The sequence below is a fragment of the Amyelois transitella genome, chromosome 15, assembly GCF_032362555.1.
Source record: "Amyelois transitella isolate CPQ chromosome 15, ilAmyTran1.1, whole genome shotgun sequence".
Lineage (NCBI taxonomy): Eukaryota > Metazoa > Arthropoda > Insecta > Lepidoptera > Pyralidae > Amyelois > Amyelois transitella.
In genome coordinates, this window is record NC_083518.1 from 8,815,113 (window position 1) to 8,834,867 (window position 19,755).

At 36.5% G+C, this 19,755-nt stretch overlaps 1 protein-coding gene across 5 annotated transcripts in view; it reads right to left on the minus strand.

Moving 5' to 3' along the window:
* Positions 1-353: 353 nt before the first annotated feature.
* LOC106139727 (ammonium transporter Rh type B) overlaps positions 354-19,755 on the minus strand; it is a 42,717-nt gene continuing 23,315 nt past the window's right edge. For 4 of the 5 annotated variants that reach the window (XM_060948193.1, XM_060948195.1, XM_060948194.1 and 1 more), the window contains 8 exons: positions 11,766-11,960; positions 9,018-9,160; positions 6,720-6,882; positions 5,298-5,410; positions 4,366-4,560; positions 3,659-3,817; positions 2,521-2,614; positions 354-713 (listed from right to left, as the gene is read on the minus strand). In XM_060948193.1, the coding sequence (XP_060804176.1) occupies positions 631-713; positions 2,521-2,614; positions 3,659-3,817; positions 4,366-4,560; positions 5,298-5,410; positions 6,720-6,882; positions 9,018-9,160; positions 11,766-11,960 (1,145 nt within the window). In that variant the 3' untranslated portion in view covers positions 354-630. The remainder of the gene's footprint in view (positions 714-2,520; positions 2,615-3,658; positions 3,818-4,365; positions 4,561-5,297; positions 5,411-6,719; positions 6,883-9,017; positions 9,161-11,765; positions 11,961-19,755) is intronic. The other variant, XM_060948192.1, reaches the window with a different exon arrangement.

Sequence of the window (19,755 nt, forward strand, 5' to 3'; positions counted from 1 at the left end):
AATGAGGCCATACAACAATGTCACCAAAGAAAACTTCACATTATAAAAAATTTGATATATTTCATTTACATTTAAAATTCTTACAACAACAGTAAATACACATACATAATCTTTGGTAGAGAGCAATTTATGCTGCTTATTTTGAAATAGTCCCGCCTTGTTGAAATGTGTTATTGAAACCTAAGATAACTCAAAAAGCAAACAAAATGCTAAACTTATTTGTATGTATGTTTTAAAGATTGTTGAAGTTATTCTTATTAATAAAAAAATGCATTTTTCTAATCTTAATTATTGTTTATACATACCTATAATAATAAATCATATTTGTTCAGATAAACAAGAATAAAAAAAATAATCATGTGAGTAGACACTGAGCCTGAAACTGACCCACCCTTGTTATGTCGATACACAAGTAGGTATACCTAACCTATTTACAAGATAAAATAATACTTAAACTAAAACTTTACTCCATACGTTTTTTCACTTAACTGTAAGACCACTTCGTGGCATTTTTTTCTCTTGTTTTCAATTTTTCTTACTACAAAGCTTGAGTTAATTAATATCATTTCCACAACAGAGTATTGTCGCATTTGGCATTCTACATTTGCCTTGTGGTTCTGAAAATAAATATTAGGGTAATTCCCAATTGGGTTCGTCGTTGTACTTCTCTTCTTCCTTTAGGGATCCAAACATCGGCAGTTTCACGATGAGACCTGAAAATATAATTAAGACTCATAAATAATTGGTTTCTTTAAAATCTTATAAAACCATTGACGTCGTTAAAGATGATATGCGTGCCAATGGTCCGAAGACTGAAGACGCCGAGATCGGAGAAAGTGGAAAGATAAATGTATGAAAGCAGACCCAGAAAGGGTGCAAATGGGAATGCGCAAAGATGAGAGAGAGATTGCTTTAAAATTCTGCTATTGGTGCACCTCTTTATATAAATATAAATATATAGGTACGGGACAAATTACACTGATTGAGTTAGCCTCGAAGTAAGTTCGGGACTTGTGTTACGAGATACTAACTCAACGATACTATATTTTATAATAAATACTTATATTGATAAACATCCAAGACCCAGGCCAATCGGAGAAAGTTTTCGTTTCTCATCATACCCTGGCCGGGATTTGAACCCGGAATCCCCGGTGTCACAGACAAGCGCACTACCGCTGCGCCACAGAGGCCGTCGTCTTTTAATTGATACCATTATTGAGGATCGAGTCATGACGAAATATGTAAGTAATCCGAAATATTTTGTCCATAGCCGTCTTGGACTGATTCGATTTCAAACAAAAATGTAAACAAAATCATTATTTATTCGGAAGTTATGACGACACATACAGACATAATCGTCTTATCCGACGGTTTGGGTTGTATGTCTGTCTATTATCAAAGTCAGTCAATCCATATTATACAAATAGACTAGATAGAAACGATTTTAAACTTTCTCATTGCATTATATCTACTATTTACAATACAGGTAATTAAAGCGAGCGACTCGCTGACCAAGGATCGTTGTAACATGATTCTAAACGTCTGAGATAAAATAAAGGTACGTTACTTGCGCATTTAATGCCTGTATTATTTATAAGTAAATAGAAACGTAAGTAATCTCTAAAGCATACAAACGACGTCGAAATAGCAAATCAGTGCAATATTATTGCATGTAATCCCTTGAATGCAGTGAAGCATGCACGCTAAGATGCCAGTAGAGTGCCTTGCATTGCAGGTCTGTGTGAATTCAAGCTTAATGAGGTTTTTATCAATGCAGTTTACAAAGACATTCACGATTTCTCTCATGATATATTCTGGGTTGCAAATATTATGTATTGCTTATGTATATATTTTATTGTATAATAATGAATACGGCTTATTTCTTTTCATGGAATTTATTCTATAGTTTATATATAGTAAACTATTTTTAAACGAGCAATATTTGTACACGCGTTCTCGAAAACGGCTCTAATGATTTCGGTGAAATTTGAAATATGGTATGCGCGGATAAAAAATCGATAGGTCCATTGTCTGAGAACATATATTTTTACTTTACTGGTTTTTTTCTACTATTGGTTTTGCTGACGTCCACCAAGCACAGCTCGGTCACTCAGGTGCTACTTACTATAATCGCCATACATTACATAAAAGACAAATTGAATTGTTGGTTTTTCTAATACGGCGTACCTTTCAACTATCCCTTAGAAAAATTCCGAGTACACACATTGACACTGAAAGCAGTTAACTCTAAGGTTATTCTCGTGGTCTAAGGGGACCGCCTTCTCACTAGAAGATGATGTTATTACCTCTTCTCTCCGTAATTGACTAAGTTTTTTTTAATTATAGGTAGGTATTTCCAATTACATACATACATACATAAAATCACGCTTCTTTCCCGGAGGGGTAGGCAGAGACTTGTTTCCACTTGCCACGATCTCTGCATACTTCCTTCGCTTCATCCACATTCATAACTCTCTTGATGCAAGCTCGGCGGTTTCGGTTTCGGGTATTTACAATTACCTGTAACAAATCCGCTAACAGAAGCTATCGCCACGGTTGCTATTAACGCATAGAACTGGTACAGCGCTTGACTGCTGGCGGTTCTTCCATCTTTCTGTTATTAAAAAAAAATATATAAATACTTTATAGTAATAGTTGTAAGCCGTGTGGCTCCCGGCACCAATACAAAAAATAATAGGACCCCTCCATCTCCTTCCCATGGATGTCGTAAAAGGCGACTAAGGGATAGGCATACAAACTTGGGATTCTTTTTTAGGCGATGGACTAGCAACCAAAGTCACTAGTTGAATCTCGTGGCCATTCGGTCTTTTCAAGTCTGTTGGCTCTGTCTACCCCGCAAGAGATATAGACGTGACCATATGTAATAGTTTGTAATAACCTTAGTTTCACGTTATTTTTGTTTCATTTCTAACTCGTTTTGGATAATGATTACGCATCTAGTGATGTTTTGGCACAGATAAAAGGAACCGAAATATACTTTGAGCATACTTTGAGTGCTAGTTTGCTACGAGTAATACCTTTTTAATTCAGATTTTTTTTGATGTACTTAGACAATTTGCATTCGTCCATGATTTAGATTTAAGACATTTATATTTGTAAATTGACGTCCGGTGGAAATGCTGCAGTGTAGTTTGATCCGTCGCTTCTTTTACACATGCTCTTCTTAAGCATTAGTATTAATTAGACTTAAGTTACGTTGACAAAAAGTATGTCAATAAGTGATACTTGTATATTTCAAACTGAATCGATACTTTTCTAGACATCTTTTAAAAATCCAGGGCTTCTATAATGGTCCTCAAACGTACACATGATAGAAATTAAAGAAATCATCATCATATATTGTATTGGTGCCGTGTGGTCCCCGGCACCAATACAAAAAAGAATTAGATAATGGACCACTCCATCTCTTTCCCATGGATGTCGTAAAAGGCGACTAAGGGATATGCTAACAAACTTGGGATTCTTTTTTAGGCGACGTGCTAGCAACCTGTCACTATTTGAATCTCAATTCTATCATTAAGCCATATAGCTGAACGTGGCCATTCAGTCTTTTCGAGACTGTTGGCTCTGTCTACCCCTCAAGGGATATAGACGTGACCATATGTATGTAGGTATGTATGTATCATCATATACGTACCATTGCTTCAAAAACGCTATGCAACTCAGTCTCTCCATAATCGTCTTTCGTAGCCAGGGATGCGAAGAGAATTGACAAGAGTCCAGAATATACTGCGGGCATGCCGTGAAGGTTGTTGACCCCGCATGTGTCCAGGATGCCGAAGCTGTTGAGTTTGGGCTGTAAATGAGAGAAATTACATCTTACAAACTCGGGATTCTTTTTTCAGGCGATGGGCTGTCACTATTTGAATATCAATTCTATCATTAAGCCAAATAGCTGAGCGAGGCGTATCAATCATTTTAAGATTGTTGGCTCTGTCTACCCCACAAGGGATATAGACGTGACCATATGTATGTAAGAATAAAATTCATCATTCAACTAAGTGTAATTGTCAACACTGTGAAGAATAAAGACATGATAAAATTAATGTATACGTGTGGTTCTCGGCACCAATAGAAAAAAGAATAGGACTACTCTATCTCTTCCCCATGGATGTCGTAAAAGGCGACTAAGGGATTGGTTTACAAACTTGGGATTCTTCTTTTAGATGATGGGCTAGCAACCTGTCACTATTTGAATATCAATTCTATCAAAAAGCCAAACAGCTGAACGTGGCCTTTCAGTCTTTTCAAGACTGTTGGCTCAATCTACCCCGTAAGGGATATAGACGTGATGATATGTATGTACACGAATGTATAATCATTTTTAAATTTTTTACTACTTACCGTCAAATACCTGTAACCGAAAACGCTTATAACGGCAGCGCCTATCCCCACAGCTATAGCACCTCCTGGGTTCACCATCATGTTGCAGACTGACCCAATGGCAACTCCTCCAGCCAGGGTGGAGTTCTGGATGTGGACCATGTCGAATTTCCCCCTTTGGTGGCTCACAGCAGCTGATAAAATGAACGTTACAACCTGTAAAAAAATATAAATTTTTTTTTTGCAACAAATGGGAAAGTGAGTATTACCTTAGTGATGAAAATGTAAAATTAGTTATCAATTATTTCATCACCTTTTGAGATAATAGCGAGGCTAATGATAAGTTTAAATATTTTACGTTTTGTACGTTTGGAAGTTTATCCTTCAATCCCCTTTTGGGGTGAAGAAAAAATTTTGATTATCAGAGTCATTCAAGAAAAGAGTTTTATTGTCTTAGAATACTTATTTTAATTTTATAGCCCAGTAGTTTAGAAAGAATTTAGGCAAATTACAGCCATCTTTGAATCACAAATCCATTATTTTATACCATCGAAAGTAGCTTCGTGTCTTTCGATTACTGGATCTGTCTTCCTCATACCAGGTAAATACCCCTGAAAGGCCACGTTCAGCTATTTGGCTTAATGATAGAATTGAGATTCAAATAGTGACAGGTTTCTAGCCCATCGCCTGAATAAAGAATCCCAAGTTTATAAGCCTATCCCTTAGTCGCTTTTTACGACATCCACGGGAAAGAAATGGAGTCATTCTATTCTTTTTATATTTGTGCCGGGAACCACACGGAAACTGAAACTTTTCAACCGATCGTGACATTCGTAACTATGTAGATATCAGAGATAAATAAATTAATAACGTTTATTTGCTCTTCACAAAAATGTTCTTATTAACAATATCAATTAAAGATCAATTAATAACGTGGACTAGGAAAAACTAACCGTTGCGGAGGCCAGTGACAGGTAGGTGTTGATGACAGCCCTCTGATTCTCCACGTCAGTGCCGGTCAAACCGGAGTTGAAGCTCGGCCAGTATATCCAGAGGAAAATAGAACCTGACAACAATTTGTACAAAAAAATATTATTCACTAGAGGCCGCCCGCGACTTCGTCCGCATGGAAACCCTATCAATCCCGCGGGAACTCTGGGATAAAAAGTAGCCTATGTGTTATTCTGGGTCTTCAGCTACCTACATACCAAATTTCATGGTAATCGGTTCAGTAGTTTTTGCGTGAAAGAGTAACAAACATCCATACAAACTTTCGCCTTTATAATAGTAGTAGGATTATTCTTTTGATATTTCTCCCAGTTCCCTCTCTTCTTAAGTTTCCTACCACCTTAAGGTTGACTGGAAGAGATTGCTTTAGCGATAAGTCCGCCTTTGTACCTCGTACCCTTTTTTGCCGTGTGGTTCCCGGCACCAATACAAAAAAGAATAGGACCACTCCATCTCTTTCCCATGGATGTCGTAAAAGCTGACTAAGGGGTAGGCTTATAAACTTGGGATTTTTCTTTTAGGCGATGGGCTAGCAACCTGTCACTATTTGAATCTCAATCGTATCTTAAAGCCAAATAGCTGAAAGTGGCTATAACTATCAGTATTTACAAGACTTGTAGGCTCTGTCTACCCCGCAAGGGATATAGAAGTGATTATTATGTATGTATGTACCCTTTTTTGTACTGATTTATTTTTCTTTTGGTGCAATAAAGAGTTTATCTATCTTTATATCTGGTTGCTTTCTTCGTGGTGCATGTTCCAAGTTCAAAGCCAAAACCAGGAATTAAAATCGTAGTACCAAAATGAAATCATGAAGTTAGTAATAGCAGAGCATCGGACAGATAAGGGTAATAGTGACTTTCTTCGATTTACGTACATTAGTTTGATTGATAACCGATGCTCTTAAAACATGGGTCAATTCATTCAGCCATAAACCATGGTCCGATAAAGGTTAGACTTCTACTGCAAAGGTTACGACGGTCGCTTAGTGAGAAACTTGTTTTATCAAATCCAGAATCGTAATTGTGATCATTGTAAAAACAGTATCAGTTGATAGACCAAGATAAAATAGGCATATGTCCACATAAAGATAAACAAATCTTTAATCTTATTTATAAAATTCTCGTATCACAATGTTCGTTCCCGTACTCCGCCTTAGCAGTTTGACTGATTCTCATGAAATTTTTTGAGCATATTGAGTAGGTCTGAGAATCGGCCAACATCTCATTTTCATACACCTTATTGATAAAGCTTGACATTTTTTTCAACTATAAATAACTTAAAAATTATTTATATGGCAAAGCAACGTTTGCCGTGACAGCTAGTAATCGCTATGAAAATCAAACAAGCATACGGCCCACACTCACCAATCATAGCCGTTACGTCAGACACGTAACTTGGCCCGTTCAGGTCGACCTGCCCAGCCGGCGCCACCTCCTGTTTCTTCCCAAGCTTCAAAGCTGAACTCACTCCAAGTCCAAAGTATGCACCATACGCGTGGATAGCTATCGAGCCGCCGACGTCAGCTGCCTGCAATATAATTTTTAATACATACATACATATGGTCACGTCTATATCCCTAGCGGGGTAGACAGAGCCACCAGTCTGAAAAGACTGAGAGGCCACGTTCAGCTGTTTGGCTTAGTGATAGAATTGAGATTCAAATAGTGACAGGTTGCTAGCCTATCGCCTACAAGAGGAATCCCAATTTTATAAGCCTATCCCTTAGTCGCCTATTACGACATCCATGGGAAAGAGGTGGAGTGGTCCTTTTCTTTTTTAATACTAAAATATTAAAACTTGAATAGAAACCGCCGAGCTTGCATGAAGCGAGTTATGAATGTGGATGAAGCGAAGGAAGTATGCAGAGATCGTGGCAAGTAAAAAGATGTAGTCTCTGCCTATCCATCCGGGAAAACGGCGTGATTTAATGTTATGTTATGTTTTACTAAAATAATGAATAAAAAAAAGGTTAAAAAAAATATACAGAGGACCACTCCACCTCGTTCCCATGGATGTCGTAAATGGCTTCTAAGGGATATGCTTATAAACTCGGGATTCTACTTTTAGGCGATGGGCTAGCGACCTGTCACTATTTGATTCTGAATTCTATCATCAGGCCAAAAATTTGCGCGTGGCCAATCAGTTTTTTCAATACTGTTGGCTCTGTCTACCCCGCAAGGGATATAGACATGAGTATATGTATGTATGTAAAATTATCAATGTGAAAGTGTTGTTAAAAAACATACATATAGTCACGTTTATATCCTTTGCGGTGTATACAGAGCCAACAGTTTTGAAAAGGCTGAAAGGCCTCGTTCAACTGCATGGCTAAATGATGGGATTGAGATAAAAATAATGAAAGGTCACTAGCCCATCGCCTGCAAGAAGATTTCGAATTTTATAAACCTTTCCCTTAGCCGCCTTGCACGACACTGATGGGAAATATATGCTCAAAATACTTATTAACCAGAAACTATGAGTTGTCTAAACATTAAGGCTTCATTTAAAATAGCACCCAAAAAGAATGAACTACCGATTCCGATCGCCTTGCCAATATTGCGACAACAACAATCACGTCTTTATGTCTTATTGGGTAGACAGAGCCAACAGTCTCTCAAATAATGAAAGGCCATATTCATCTGAAACGGATTTATAACTATACATACATACATACATATAATCACGTCTATATCCCTTACGGGTTAGACAGAGCCAACAGTCTTAAAAAGACTGAAAGGCCTCGTTCAGCTATTTGGCTAAATGATAGAATTGAGATTAAAATAGTGACAGGTTGTTAGCCCATCGTCTAAAATAAATAATCTCAAGTTTGCAAGCCTATCCCTTAGTCGCCTTTTACGACATCCATGGGAAAGAGATGGAGTGGTCCTATTTTTTTTTGTATTGGTGCCGGGAACCACACGGCAAACTATAACTATTACGACAATTTAAAAATATCTGTTCAGTATTAACTGTTATATTGTATTTTTGTTTTGTAATTTTATTGTAACAACAATGAAGTTGTTGTTAACTAAGTAGTTAGTTTACGAAATAATTCGTATATAAGTACCTACTTAAGAGCTGAAAATTTTAAGTGAAAATGAAATAGAGTCCCAGACTTAAATGTGTTCAGCTGACGGTCAGTAAACCTCAGTATAAGTTCAACATTCATAATGTCAATAACACTGTTAGTTCACATTTTTCTTGGAAATTTGTAACAGTAATTATATTGAAAGGTAAACAAGGTCTGTAGGACATTCCTGCAGGAATTTAATGTGGAAAGTCTGTATTTTTTTTATTGTTGCCGTGTGGTTACAGACACTAATAAAAAAAAGAATAGGACCACTCCATCTCTTTACCGTGTCGTAAAAGGCGATTAAGGGATAGGATTTTAAACTTGGGATTCTTCTTTTAGGCGATGGGCTAGAAACCTGTGACTATTTGAATCTCAATTTTATCATCAAGCCAAACAGCTGAGCGTGGCCTATAAGCCTTTTCTAGACTGTTGGCTCTGTCTACCCCTCTAGGGATATAGACGTGATTATATGCATGTATGTTAAAAATGTGCCTTACTTCGATTGTAGCCTATAAACGTGAACTACTTAAAAGTAAAATTCTTATCAAAATTAAAAATATTTGTCACCTTTATAGTCTTTCTTTCATACCTTAAACACATCTCCGACCAGATATATGTTGGCACACCCGATGGCTGTCTCTATGACAGCTATGACGAGGAGTTGGAAACCAGACGTGATGCCGAGGAGTGCACCGAACGTGATGAGTACAGTCGCGGCCATGATGTCAGCCTCTGTTGGGAAATGTGCCTACATAAAATCAAGTGTTATTTCTGTAAGGGTAGACAGAGACTGTTTTATTAAAATCTCGCCTTTTACTCGGAAGTGTAGGCAGAGACCACGTATTTCCTCTTGCCTTGATCCCAGAATACTTCTTCCGCTTCATCATCATCCATAACTCTCTTCATTGAAACTTGTCGGTTTAGGAAAATGTGAATAAGAGCAAAACATACATACATAAAATCACGTCTATAAGCTTTGCGGGGTAGACAGAGCCAACAGTCTTGAAAAGCCTGTAAGGCCACGTTCAGCTTTATGGCTTAATGATGGAATTGAGATGCAAAGTGACAGGTAGCTAGAGTAAAAATTGAGTCTAAAACTGTTCGCTTATAGTCGTTGGGTGTGTGAACGGTTTGGGGATATACAGGTTTGCTGAACACCAAAAACGAAAATAGCCGCCTAACTGTTTATAGTTTTAGACTCACATTTCAAAAGTAGTTTGAGGATAAGATAATAAATCGAGAGGTCACGCTCAGCAGTTTGGCTTAGTGATAGAATTGAGATTCAAATAGTGACAGGTTACTAGCCCATCGCCTAAAAGAGGAATCCCAAGTTTATAAGCCCACCCCTTAGTCGCTTTTTACGACATGCCGTGGGAAAAAGATGGAGTGGTCCTTCTTTTTTGTACTGATGCTGGGAAACACATGTGACACAAGGTTTGGCGTCCGGAATTTTAAACCATTATCGTTAAAGAGTGTACGTAAATTGAAACGTAAATCAGATAAATATCATTTTTAAGCAACATACCATACATACTGGTAGGCAGAGACTACATCCTCCATCCTACATTACTTGCCACGATCTCTGCATACTTCCTTCGCTTCATCCACATTCATAACTCTCTTCACGCAAGCTCTGCGGTTTCGGGTACTCTTGACCTGACCCTTTGCCATTGTCTTTTAAGCAACACATAGTAATAATAATAAGACCAATTTCCTTTTGCAACAAACAGTCGCTCGTGAGAAACGAATCTCCTTATTAAATTAGTGGCTTTTTGTTAGAAATACGCAGAAGATTGATATAGAGCCTAAGCTATATAAGAACAAGAGTTTTGTGAAATGGTGAATGAGTCTATATGGAATCACTCTTCACAAATTTCAAGGATTTTTTACATACAAACTTATAATCACGTCTTTATTCCCTACGGGGCAGACAGAGCCAACAGTCTTCCAAACCAATAAAAAACTTCTCTTCCCTCTCTTTTCCATGGATGTCGTAAAAGGCGACAAAGGGAAAGGCTAATAAACTTGGGATTATTACAATTTTATTTTAGGCGATGGACTAGCAACCTGTCACATATAACATACACAATTCCATCATTAGGCAAAAAGGTGAAAGTGGCCTATCAATATTTTCAAGACTGATGGCTCTGTCTATCCCGCAAGGGATATAGACGCGTCTATATGTATGTATGTATTGACATTCGCGTCACGTCTTAGTCTCCACTATTTATCTACTCTACTGTTAACAATATATTTTTAGCTATTAAGGATAGCCTTGTATTCTTTGAAGAAATCTTAATTAAATTTTCTTAATATTGAGATACATTATCCTCCATTAGTACGTCTTTATGTTCAGCAAAGTTATATTAGATTTCGCCGAGGAATCACTTGGGTAGTAGGTATCACAAAAGACTGTTAGTATGTATGTTACTGTGAATTTTCTTTTGTGTTTTCTAACTGAATTTGGTTCCATATTGAATATTGAAATTGAAATGAAATATTTTCTATTAATATACTAATTATTATCAACCGATAAGCGCAAAACTCTTGGAACCGCATACAAATATATATGATAACTATAGCCATTAGGACTCCTAAGATGAGAATGACATAAGGTTGCGATTGGTTTACGACAAACAACAATGTGCGTGAGTGAAGTCGCGGGCAATAGCTAGTATATGACAACTCCTTTTCGGAGGGATTAGCAAAGACTACATCTTTCCATTTGCTACGATTCCTGCATACTACTTTTTCTTCAGTCACGTACATCAATTTTTGCCATAAGGTAATACCAATTTTAGATTAGGTTAGATTTAGGTTCTTCTTCTTCGTCGCTACCTTTTCCCACTTTCTACGTGGGGTCGGCACAGTATGTTAGTTTTTTCCAATTACTTCTGTCAATTGCCATCTCACTGGTTACTCCCTTTCTCCTCATACTATCCTTTACGCCATCCATCTATCTCTTTTTCGGTCTTCCCCTATTTCTTAAACCTTTCACTTCTATATTTAAGGCTCTTTTAGTAACATGACCTTAGGTTAGATTTAGGTTATTCTGTGTAAATCGAGATTGGGCAGCTTAGCCGCACCCAAATACTGACTAAAAATCTGTATGTATAGTTATGAAATTAAAAGTCCAAAGGTCTATCAACGTGTCACTATTTTAAGATTAAAATAGTGACACGACTATTGGCTCAGTCTATCCCGCAAGCAAGGGATATAGCCGTGATTATATATATGTAAAAGTCCCATTCCTTAATTATTCCCAAATTTGATCTTACACTATCCTACTAACTATTTAATTTTAAGAAGAAAGTATAAATTGATGAAGAAACCTTACCTAGTAATACAGTTTTAGTTATAACAATTTTGCCTTCGTGCATGTGGAAGAAGTTCTGACACAGTAAAGCCCATTGTACGACTAGGGCAGCCAGGAACCAGTTGAAGCCCAGGGCGCTGTAGCAGTACTTCTTGAGGAAGGTCATGAGGAACCCAAAACCGATGAAGATCATGACGTGGGTGCCTTCGAAACCACCTGAAACAAATAATACAGTTACGGTTTGAGAATACTTACAAAAATAAAACCAAACCTTTTTCGTGTAGCGGTAAGCAGAGATTACAACTTTAAACTTGCCATTATGGATTGTTATTAGTGCCGTGTGGTTCCCGGCACCAACATAAAAAAGAATGGGACCACTCCATCTCATTAACCATGGATGTTGTAAGAGGCGACTGAGGGATGGGCTTGTGAACCTGGGATTCTCGTTCTAGGCGATGGGCTAGCAACCTGTCATTATTTGAATCTCAATTCTATCATAAAGCCAAACAGCTGAACGTGGCCTACCAGTCTCTTCAAGACTTTTGGCTCTGTCTACCCCGCAAGGGATATAGACATGACTATATGAATGAATGAATGAATGGATTATTATATCTGAAATACAAAAGTTTTTTCTTTAAAGTTTGACAACATTATCTTAATGGGCACTGCAAGTAATTCTTTCGCTTCATCTACATTCATTACTCTTTTCATGTCAACTTGCCGGTTTAGGTTACCTTCTTTTGACATGACCTTTTGCCTCGATATGATCTAGGTATGTACGTCTCGATCTTTCCGTTCCAAAGTTTCCATTAACACTCTCCTTAAATATTTGCTACGTCAACCTACTTTCATTATTCTCTTTTCTTTACCAACCAGTTTCAAAGTGTTGCCAATAAAACGACGCTGTAGACTTAGTGGAAAGATAGTTGTCGGAAAGCCGACCTCAAGTTCTGTGGCATAGTGGATAACAAAACACGCAAAGATGAGAGAGAGAAAGAGATTCACAGTGTCAATGAACGAGTGTTGAAGAAATTTTAATCGCACTAGATAGATCTCTATCAGGTGCCGGAAACCACACGGTAATTTTTAGGTACCAAAGGAGCTAATGGGTTGAAAAAACCCTTTGAACCACCGACAGAATAAGGAAACGTAAATGATTTTTGAGTCTAAAAATTCATCCTTTGAATAAACTTAATAATTTTTAACTTTTAATTTATTTTCGGTAGGCTATATCTGTATTATAAACTTTTCCCTTAATAAGTCCGAAACATTTATTGCAAAATAACATCAAGACTTAGTTAAAAAACTTTACATTTTCAGTCTTAGAGCTTATCTGAGAACTTTACCGCTGTTTAATGAAAAGAAAACTTTAGTAACAATTTGTTCAAGAACCGGTCAATTAGAAAACTTTCAAGTACTAAATACGTAACCCAATTAATTAATCTTCTTTTTCGTTAGATTTTTGATTATTTTATCTTATATAAATTGACTACTAAGAAGGGGTAGGTAGGTATTTTTGCAATAATAAAAAAAAAACACAAAATGAATGCCTTACCAATTTTAATGGAAGTCGGCATAGAGATACAATTAACCTGCAGGAGTTTAACATTTTAAAAATTGTTTAAAGACAGCATATGTTGTGAAAAATCTTAAAACTGAAGATGGGATAAATTGAAAGAATAAAGCTAACTCTAAATAAAACGAGTCTGCAACTGGGAATGCACAAAGATAAAGGGAGAGATGTGTGCTGTGAAAAGATTTGAAAATTTTATTTGAAACCTTTGCGTCTGGAGTCTTAAAGAAGAAACAGCAAAGGTGTCAGTTAATATAGAATATAGAAAATCCATAACCCCTTCTCAGAATCGTCGAGTATCAATCTACCCATTAATAATATTCGGTTGTGTTCTCAAAAGGGTTTCCAATAATATTTACGCTCGCTCCGAAAGCATTCTCCATTCCGCCTGTTTGTTATTTTAGGATGTCAAATGAAAAATTGCAAATGAAATTGCGCAATTCATTGCCTCCTAGCGAAAAGCGGTCCCTCGTGCGTAATTGAAATAAACATCGATGTACGTTAAATTTCGTTTCTACGCTTATTGTGTTTTCGTACGTTTTTTATTCGATTCCATGAGATTACCCTTTGTGAGCTGGCCAGCTCGGTGTGTGATTTTTGGTGCAAATTTTATTTTGCCGCAACATATTTTTTTTATTTCACTGTTTGTTCACTTAAAATAAATATACAAAACATGTTGGCTTCAAAGTGATGCTCGGATTTTGTGAAAATTCGACAGAAATATGTTTCAATTTTTAGTGAATAATATTCTAAACTGTTCTTATTTTTTGTCATATAATTGCGTCCTTGTATAGATCGCCTATGGCATGCCTATCACCACGATGTAGGAATGAATCAGATTTACATCCATATCCCGTCTGATCTTTGACACTTAAATGGCAATTAATCACGAATAATGTAATGTGCACTTAGTTAAAGTATCCTAGACGATATTTTTCTATCGGAATTTGATATAGAAAAACTAGTTTTAAAATTGCTAGGGCCAAACTCTATTTTATACCATTTCTTAAAATGTCGCCAAAATACACGATGTTAGTATAACGAAATATAGATTTATGTGTGTTCATAATATGAGCACATCAGGAAAGGGATAATCCCCAATAAGCTGCCTGTCGTCGCCTCACGATCCTCACCGAAGTTATGTGTTAATGTAGAAATATATTTTGTAAGCCTTCCCTGAAAATTATCCACAAAAGGGCGATATGGACTCTTGTATAAATTCCTTCCAATAACTGTATTTATATATGTTTGGAATAAGTGAAAATGGCGGCGATGTTCGAAGATTCGGTAGCCATTCCCAAGGCCCAGAAGTAGTATGCCTGCCTTTAAATCGAAGGTTCTAAGTTCAAACCTCGGTATGTCCTGATGCCTGAGCCAAGGCGACCATTCGGTGGTGGAAATCCTAACCCTGTCGTGGGTTAGGTAAGGAATAAGAAATCTTAACGTGCAAGGTCTCCCTGGAACAAGAGACGAGAGTATTTTGTAGGTAGTCAAGAAAGAGGGTGCTGTTAAAGATATTAAACGCGAAAGCAGCAAATCTTTGCCATGATTTATCAAAAATAACTGGATGGTTTGTAGACCACGGGTCATGTATAATAATCTAATGGTTTTTAAAAAGCATAGTTGGTTTCTCATAAAAAAGTCTAAAAGTTGTTATGAAACTAAGGAAATCTCCACTGCAATGCACGCTTAACAAAATCAAAATATATAATAAGGGCTAAACAAAACTTGTAAGTAACAATGATTTTGCTGATAAAGATTTATTATTATTAAAAAACGCACAAGAAATTCCTGTCGATCCCTAGTTACCGCGCTAGCAACAACTAACTCCAAATTTTATCACTCCCAAACCATTTGTTCGGATTTAGATTACCCTGACGTATAATCTCACATTTAATATGATTCTACTATCACGTCTAAAAATCACCATTGTGAACCTAACTGCCATACAAATTAAGATGGAAGATCTATAAATATTTTTAGACACGGACAGACATTCAGCAATTTATTTCGTTCCCTTTAATAACGTCTCGGCTGATGAAATTACTTTGTGCGCCTATCAGAAGAGATAGATCCATGTAATAAGGGATGATTGTTCTGAGTAAGCTCGGATATACTGACATCGATAAGAATCGAAATCACAATGAGGATATATTTGTTTGGAAATGGCAAAGGTCATGGAATTATTTTACACACTCATATACAGAATTAACTAGGTACTACTTGTATAAGTAATGTCGGCAACATTCGACGGCGCAGAATAGCGCCGAATGAAACTAAATAAAAGCTCAATAAAATAACGTACTTATTACAAATACATTAAACTTAAAATACAAAAACAAAATACATAATTCAGTTCACGGATTGAAATGGCTCTGATAGTTTTTGCAACAGTTCATCGGTGTAACATATAAAAATGTTTAAAATGTACATAGATCTGCGTCTGCGCCTTTTCGACCATTATCCTGGATTGGGTGAGTCAGGGTTTTCCACGAAGCGACTCCCGTCTCACCTCCGCAATCTTTACAGGGGAACATAACACATTGGTCACACATTCAGTTGCCTGAATGTGCCGATTTTCTCGCAACATCTTCCCTCAAACATCGGTGAGCACTCAAACTAATGTGCAAAACTCAGGAAAAGTTATGGCGACATGTCTACGCTACAAGTCACAAAAATAAACATAAAATCACGAGACGCTATCAGTCAAAAACAGCGAAAAACCTAAATCGCGCAAGCAAAGATTTCACGGATTGGAGCATATATACAACCTCCAACACAACATCGTCATAGCCGCGGTTCCTCTAACACCTAGCCTGGCGGAAGATCTTCCCTTTGGTGGCGGTCGAGCCGAAACATCTCTCCCGCTATAGAGTCATTGATACATGGCCGAGGTAGGATTATGGACATGTGTCCAACCCCATACGCATTTCTTGCGCATTTTAGCCGCACCGCCAACGCTCTTTCGCCTTCGTGGTTTTTCATACACTCTCATGCCTCAATACGAGTATAACTATAACAAGTAGCTTTTATTCCTAATTACATACGTATGTTGTCATGTTCGTGGGCTTGTGATATTTTTGGGGAAGTAGGTAATACAATATTCCTTTTGTATTCTTCAATAATAATTTTTGCTTCGCTTTGTGTATTCCAGACATCATATGCTAAAAGGAAATTTATTTTTGGAACACTCAATAAGGTATAAACAAATTAAGTACTTACTAACAGCGGAACAGCATTCAATAGCCATACAGCTGAACTTCTGAAAGTCTTTTTAAGTCTGTTGGAGGGATATAGACGTGAGTATATGTATGTATGTAGTAATATTTTGTGGATTTTTTTAGTTAAAATTATCATCCCGATATTTGTTTTATGTCAAGGTTTAATATGGCTCTACTCTATACCTATATTTTATTTGACTAACTAGCCTTTGTCCGCGTTTATGCTCGCGTTTTTGTAAGTAGTTTGTCGCAAGTCCAACGGAAAACATACTTTTGCATTTAAGTAGGTATGTATGGGATTTATAAACGATTTGTTAGTATCTAATTGATGCCAACAAAAATTATGATTAACGATATTATCTTTGAAAAGAGATGCGCCAGTAATTTTTCAAAGAGTTTGGTTTTGAAGGTGTATCGATTAGTTAGCAATTAATTGAACTGCGTTAAGTATCTCCGACATTGATTGATGAATACCCGAGTCCCGGGCTTATGTAAAAAATACGTAGTTGGTAATGTTTTATTGATTAGTTACTTAGAGAAATATGAAGATTCGAATCTGGCTATTAATAGAAAGATACATCTTCATATATTAGCTTTTCATCAGGGTTTCACTTTAGTGGGAATTTCAAGGAAAAGTAGCCAACTTTTACCAAATAATTGACCTTATCTAACGAATTTTTCAGAAATACAGAAGAATTAACAAACAGGACAACTAAGCGAATATTGTTTTTAGAGGTTTAATTAAATTACACAACCAAACATTTTTTCATTTTGGTGGCGGTAAAGATACGCACCAATTAGCAAAGTGAAAAGATGTAGCCTCTACCCGTCCTTCTGGGAAAGAGGCGCGATAATAAATATGTTACAAGAATATTTTAAATTATTTCGTAGTATTTCATAAAAAACAGGAAACCATTAGGTATACTTACTAAAACACTTCTTTTAAAGGATTACCACAATATTCTTAGCAAAGGTATTTCATCCTGTCAATTCCCGATAATCCACATGAAATACAATGAATCCCAGACACCACAACATCAAGCAAGCGGGGATCCCGGGTTCAGAAACACTTCTGTGGAGGGTGAATGAATGAATAACTCTTCATTGCACACAAAAAAGAACAATATTATGAAAATAGCAAATACACAGAAGTAGTGCAATAAGTCTTATCGCTTATAGCGATTTCTTCAAGGCAAACAGTGGATGTACCGATAGGAAAATAAACATAGTATGTGAGACATGTCAGTTCAAGCTTGCTCATAACTACCTAATGATAGCATATGATAGGAACTGGCGATGACAATAGCCAATCGGCATATTCTGTTTGAATACAAGACACAGCTTTGCTCATCATGGTTCTATGAGAACTAAACAGGACCATTACCCCAATGACTGGGTGAAAGGTGGCGTAACTAAACGGAAATTTGGATCGGGCAAGCTTAGGGGCGCGAGGTTATCGAGAGGCGTTTGTTCTGAGATTTTTATGCGCAATTTTGCTATTCAATTCATTTTGTGTTTAATACACACATACATATAAACACGTCTTTTCCCCTTGCAGGCTAGACAGAGCCAACAATCTTGAAAAGACTGATAGGCCACGTTCAGCTGTTAGGCTTAATGATAAAATTGAGATTCAAATAGTGAAAGGTTGCTAGCCCGTCGCCTAAAATATGAATCCCAAGTTTATAAACCTATCTCGTAGTCGCCTTTTACGACATCAATGGGAAAGAGATTTTTTTTTTTTCTTTTTTTTTCTTTAATTGACAAATTATACTGATTGAGTTAGCCTTGAAGTAAGTTCTTTGAGACTTGTGTTACGAGATACTAACTCAACGATACTATATTTTATAATAAATACTTAATATAGATAAACATCCAAGACCCAGGCCAATCAGAAAAAGTTCTGTTCTCGTTATGCCCTGGCCGGGATTCGAACCCGGGACCTCCGATGTCACAGACAAGCGTATTACCGCTGCGCCACAGAGGCCGTCTAAGTCTAAGATGGAGTGGTCCTATTCTTTTTTCTATTGATGCCGGGAACCACACGTCACTTTTAATCCTGGAAATTTATAAGGAAGCGAAACCCTGGGAAATAATATAGTCATATAACAATGTTATTAACCCTTTCCACGCCAAGAGTTTTCGTCAAAAACGTTCACCACACGCCACGGCAATAAACGTGGTTGTTTTACTAGTGTTGTTGTTATTAAGTATCGATTTTATTAATTTTTATTAAATAAATCATTATAAAAATATATCTATTGTATTTTTTTAGTTTCATGGAGTTTATTTAATTATTTTGTACTCCTTGAAACAGTTTAAACAAAATAATTAGAACAAAATGTATTGAAATCTTAGTGGCGTACAGTGAAAAAACGCACAAGTAATGATGATATTAATTCCATCACTACGTGTCTGATATATCAGACAGTGGCGTATGCTTATTATGAGTTTCTAACAAGTGTTAGTGATGTGCCAACTTCCGGTCATAAACTTCGATACCTTACAAAAGATTTACTTTTAACTTATTGATTTATTACTAAATTAATAAAATGATGGAGACAATATTCATTTTACTAGATCTGATGATCGTATTAATATCTAACAATCCTTAAATCAAGTTATATTTATTTTAAAGACAAAAAACGATTCCTTGTGTAAAAATTTACCCTACCCTACACTACATGACTTGCTTACCTACCTACATGACATGACTAACTTGAATCATCTGAAAGTGTAATTTTTCTTTTCGTCGTCTCAAGTTTTTTTACTTTCAATTGCCATGGCTAAAGGTAAGCTTTTACTGTATTTCAAAGAGTTATGATTTTCAATTACTTTTTGTAGTAAAATAATGTAAAGTACCGGTAACGGCAGAGAAATATTGTTTTCATGCAGCAATACAATCACTTTCTTTAATGATGACCTCGCTTAAAACATTATTTACACGAAATTAAAATCTCTGAAGGAAAGCATGCTAAATAAATAATAAGTAATTTCTTAATTCATGTAAAATTTTCCAGATAACAAACGAGTTAGGAAGGAGTTTTCAGACAGCGATGAAGATGCAACTCAAACTGTTTTCCTCAAATCTGTTTTACAAGAAAGGGTTAAAAAAAATTTGCCAAAAATGCTTCCTGAGCAAGTAAAAGAGGACCCACCGCAAGTGACTGTGAAATCATGTCCAGAATGTGCATCACTTAGTGCAACCGATAACAGG